The sequence below is a fragment of the Bidens hawaiensis genome, unplaced genomic scaffold (genome assembly GCF_021521415.1).
Source record: "Bidens hawaiensis isolate Kalapana, Puna unplaced genomic scaffold, B.hawaiensis_p1.1 tig00050051_1, whole genome shotgun sequence".
In the NCBI taxonomy this organism is placed as follows: Eukaryota; Viridiplantae; Streptophyta; class Magnoliopsida; order Asterales; family Asteraceae; genus Bidens; species Bidens hawaiensis.
The window spans coordinates 113,777-118,541 of NW_027498981.1; the positions used below are offsets into that span (position 1 = coordinate 113,777).

Here is a 4,765-nt window from a genome sequence, read left to right on the forward strand (position 1 = left end):
GGCCTAACTTTCAAAAAATTACTCTTATTGAACCTACGTTAAAAAAAACTTAACGGCGTTAAGTTTTATCTGACTTTCAAACTGAAGTTTTAGGGCTTTTGATTAGAAAGATTATATGAGTCGATTAATGCAAAACTTATCTAGAAACGGTGCTCAAAACGGCTTAATATTTGTTAACCGGAAGTTCAAACATCGAAATTAAAGCACCGTTTTTTTCAAGGTAAGTTTTAAGAGAGTCAAACAAGCAAGCCATACAAACGAACCAACAATGAGTGAGCCATTTGAAATCCAATATAAACGATATTCCTTAGGGGGGACTATAGTAATAGTTGGAAAAGATACAACCATAGCATTACATAATTATGAAAAGAGTTTGTAGTAATTTTGCACTTAAATTCAACCCTCCCTTGATTAAATCCACAAAATGAAAATATTATAAACGGATAACATTTTGGATAATAAAATTTATATAAACATGTTTTTAAGGATTTCTTAAAACAAAAAAAAATTCGACTTTAAAAGCCATCTTCCTTCCGGTACTCTCTCTCTCTCTCTCTCTCTCTGCACACACACACACACACACACACACACACACACGCACACACACAGAGACTTCTGTTTGGTTGTCAATTCATCATCATCTTCTACTTCTTCTTCTTCATCTTCAAATTCTGCTTCACACCCAGATCATGAACCGTCCAATCATGGCCTATTTGACCCTTAAAAGAAGCTAATTTGACAAACCCAGGTTGATAATAATATAAATTAATAATTATGCGAACATTGTGTGATGTCTGCGAAAGCGCTGCAGCGATCTTGTTTTGTGCTGCTGATGAAGCTGCTCTCTGCCGTGCTTGTGACGAAAAGGTTTCATCTGTATTCATGCTTCAAATTGATAGTCTTGATTTTGTAATTTGTGGTGGATCTTAGGATCTAGTCTTTGATCATGAATTTGGGACCAAGGGTTTTGTGAATTGTAATTATTTTTGGTTTTATGTTTAATTGTTTTGATGATTAGAAATAGATAAAAGAATCTATGCACCATGGCATGGCATAGTAAGAAGCCTTTGTTGGTTAAGATTTTAAGTAAGTTAGGTTAGAAGGTTAATTCTTGGTTGGTTGGTTGGTTGGTTGGTTGGTTGTTAAGATGCATGTGTTTAGGTTGCTTTTTCGAATGAATTTCCGTCTAAGAAGGCAGCAGCCACATCTTTATGTTTCGCTTCTTTATTTTACGGGTCCACCTTTTTTATGCACAAGTTTGGCATCCAGATGTATGAACCAGGACCATGCTTTCTTTTTCTTTTTTTTCGGTTTTTTCTATTTATTTCTAGCTGTAACGAGAGTCTGTCGTTTGAGATTCAGTGGTAAACATTTACCATTGATTCTCCACTAGCAAAGGTCTCATATTTGAATCCAGCTTTCATTGGTGGGACCCAAACAAGGGGTCCTTTGAAATGATTTCTCAAAACATTCTTGTATTTGTCTAATATCATATATATATTTTTGTAATATGGTGAGCAGGTGCATATGTGCAATAAACTTGCGAGTCGACACGTACGAGTAGGACTTGCTGATCCTAGTGATGTACCACGTTGTGACATATGTGAAAACGCACCAGGTATTCCTGTGTTATCTCTAACAGGTCAAATGGCTCTAGGGCTGTAAATGAGCCAAGCCAGCTCGTTTATCTTAACGAGCCGAAATGCTCAGCTCGTCAAAAGCTTCGTTTTGTTATTTAAAAAAAACTATATTTTACACATAGGTTTTGGGTCTCTTTCGAACCCCAAAAAATTGAAGAACTTCAAGAACTCCTTACAACCAATCATTTTTATTTATTTATTCTGTATATTTAATAGTATTTCAGGGCAGTTTTGTCATTTATTATATATAATTTGTTATTTCATAGATTACATATACGTAATCACCAAATTACATATATGATATATGTGAAATAGCCGATTCACATGTATATAATCGTAAATGCGTATAATAAATGACTTACCATCAAATAATATTAAATATACAAAACAAATAAATAAAATGATTGTGTTTTACAGTCTTAATGTTCTTCAGTTATTTGAAAGTTCTGAGATGATCCACATAATCTGACACATTAACTAAAATTAATATTTGTAACATACAAATAATGCAGAATTTATTAACTACAATTCATATTTTATGTATATTAAAATTTGGGTTAGAATTTATATATATTAACATGAGATGATGTTCTTACTATATGTGTGTAGCTTTCTTCTACTGTGGAATAGATGGAAGCTCACTTTGCTTACAATGTGACATGATCGTTCATGTCGGTGGTAAAAGAACTCACGGAAGATATTTGCTTTTAAGGCAACGAGTCGAGGTTTCTGGTTTTGTACCACATCCCTTTGCTCGCTTAAACTTAACGTGTTCAAAAGATGTGTTCAATGAAACATTGACTTATATCGTATGAGATTCTTTTGTAGTTTCCAGGTGACAGAAGTGGCCGTGAAGACGAATTAGGGGTGCAATCAGTTGATCCTGGTGGCGAAGTAAGGAGGGAACCGAATACTGAACCTAAGATTACAACTAATCAACATCATCGGTTATCTGCAATAGGAATGATGGAGAATAACAATAATAATAACAATAATAGTAATAATAATAATGATGGTGTTGCCAGGATGGAAAATAAGTTGATTGATCTTAATTCGAGGCCTCAGAGGATGCATGGTCAAACTTCAAATAATCAGGTATTATGTTTTATGAATAATCTTATTAGATAATCAACTTAAATTTTTTATTTTTTATATTTTATTTTTTGTTTATTTGAGGTATTAAGAGATTAAACGACGAAAAATAGGCTTGTAAACAAACCAAACATTCAGTGAAATGTTTGTGAATCGTTCGGCAAGAAGTTCACTTATGTTTGTTTATTTAATAAGCGAACAAACATGAGCGCATGTCTCATTTTGTGAACGTTCGTTTATGTTTCTTTGTTTTCATTTGTTTAATTGCGTTAATGTTCGTTAATATATTCTTTTAAAATTTTGATATATTACGACTTAGTCTAGTTCTAATAACTTTTTAGGCCCAACACATTTTCTTCATATTACTTTTAACTGGTTTGAAGTCAAATATGTTCGTTCATCTATTTTTATTCGTAAACCGTTGTTTTCATTCGTTTAATTTCGTTAATGTTCGTTAATATATTCTTTTAAAATTTTGATCTATTACGACTTAGTCTGGTTCTAATAACTTTTTAGGCCCAACACATTTTCTTCATATTACTTTTAACTGGTTTGAAGTCAAATATGTTTTCACCGTTCGTTAATGCTGTTTAACGAACGTACATAAGCGAGCATGTTCATTATCTTAATAACAAACAAAAACAAACAGAAAAATCCTGTTCGTTTAGTTCGTGGTTGATCATTTGTTTGGTTAAAGTTAAATGAACACGAACATGCTCCATTTGTGTTTGGTAAGTTCATTACTTCATTTACGAGCCTATAACTGATGAGAATGATGTTCTTGTAAAAAAAAGATCCATTTTTTTGTTTTAAATAGGGCCAAATTGGTAATTTCTTTACCCTTAAATATTCAGTTTGGTTGTAGCTATGATGAAACAGAACTAGAATATGTTTATCCAATCACCCCTAAATTATGATTGGATAATTCGATTCTTGTATTTATTAGTATAATTTGTACATAATTTGTGGAAATTTTGTTTATTTGAAGGAACAAGGAATGGATATTAGTGGCGGTAATAACGATTGTGCGAGTGTGGTTCCTGTTGGGTCCTTTAAAAGAGAACCTGAAAAGTAATAGAGGTATAAACATACCTTCAAAACCATTTAATTTAGGTTTCATTCTTTTATTAAGTTTCATTTCTGTGATGAAAATCTAAATGATAATGGGGCCCACAAAGGCCCGATGATAAGTAAGCAGGCTGAAATGATGTTATTTGTTGCAGTCACTAGATGATAATGGAAATGAAGACGGCACAAGCTGCTTTGCTAGCCGTTAAACGAGGGGGGCTCGACCGTTTTAAAAGGCATACTTTTTTACCATTTGATGTGGTCAGTCATCCTCATTCTGATGATATTAGAGTTGCTCCTTATTACTGTGAAGAAATGACTTTTTGGTACCCCGAATTTGTAACTGTTTATAAACGTGTTTTTTGTCGAATTTCATGCGGTTTTAGATTCTAATGCTTTCTTGTGTGTACTGTTTTATCTTTCCTTTGTTTGATGTTTCTTAGAAGCGTATTTTAGTTATCTTTTGACGACTGGTAACAAAAAATATTACGCACTTGATGTATTGACATCTATCACTTAGAAGAGCCCGGTCCAACCTTGTCAAAAGACGGGTTGTTTGAAACCCCGGCCTGGTCTTATTAGGCGGGCTTTTCTTCTCCTGGTGTGAAAGATGAGTTGTTTGAAGCCTGGTCTGACTTCACTTGGTCTTCATAGGCATGCCTGTTTTTTTTTTTTTTCTGGCCCATTTCCTCCAAAAAGAACAAGTCATTTGAAGCCGGCCCGGTCTATGCATAATATCCTGTGATGTCTAAAATTTATGTTATGCTAGTATTTTATCGACAACAGCGCTATAGGTCGTCTTTTAATCACTTCAATGATTATATATACACACAGCAATATTGTAAACGCTTGATACACATTTTAGGGTAATAAACCCGGAGGAATATATCAGAACAGTTACATATGACAGGACAGTCATTAAAGTCTAAGAATTAATAAACTCGGTAATCAGAACCCAAAAAAAA

General features: G+C 33.4%; 1 protein-coding gene across 1 annotated transcript; it reads left to right on the top strand.

The window, feature by feature from the left end:
- The first annotated feature begins 691 nt into the window (after positions 1-691).
- Positions 692-4,259, top strand: LOC143598393 (B-box zinc finger protein 19-like). Its single transcript, XM_077076620.1, has 6 exons — positions 692-867; positions 1,522-1,618; positions 2,250-2,365; positions 2,469-2,735; positions 3,721-3,812; positions 3,956-4,259. Exons 1-5 carry the CDS (start codon positions 775-777, stop codon positions 3,805-3,807), a joined length of 660 nt encoding a protein of 219 aa, XP_076932735.1. The 5' UTR covers positions 692-774; the 3' UTR covers positions 3,808-3,812; positions 3,956-4,259.
- The last annotated feature ends 506 nt before the right edge of the window (positions 4,260-4,765 follow it).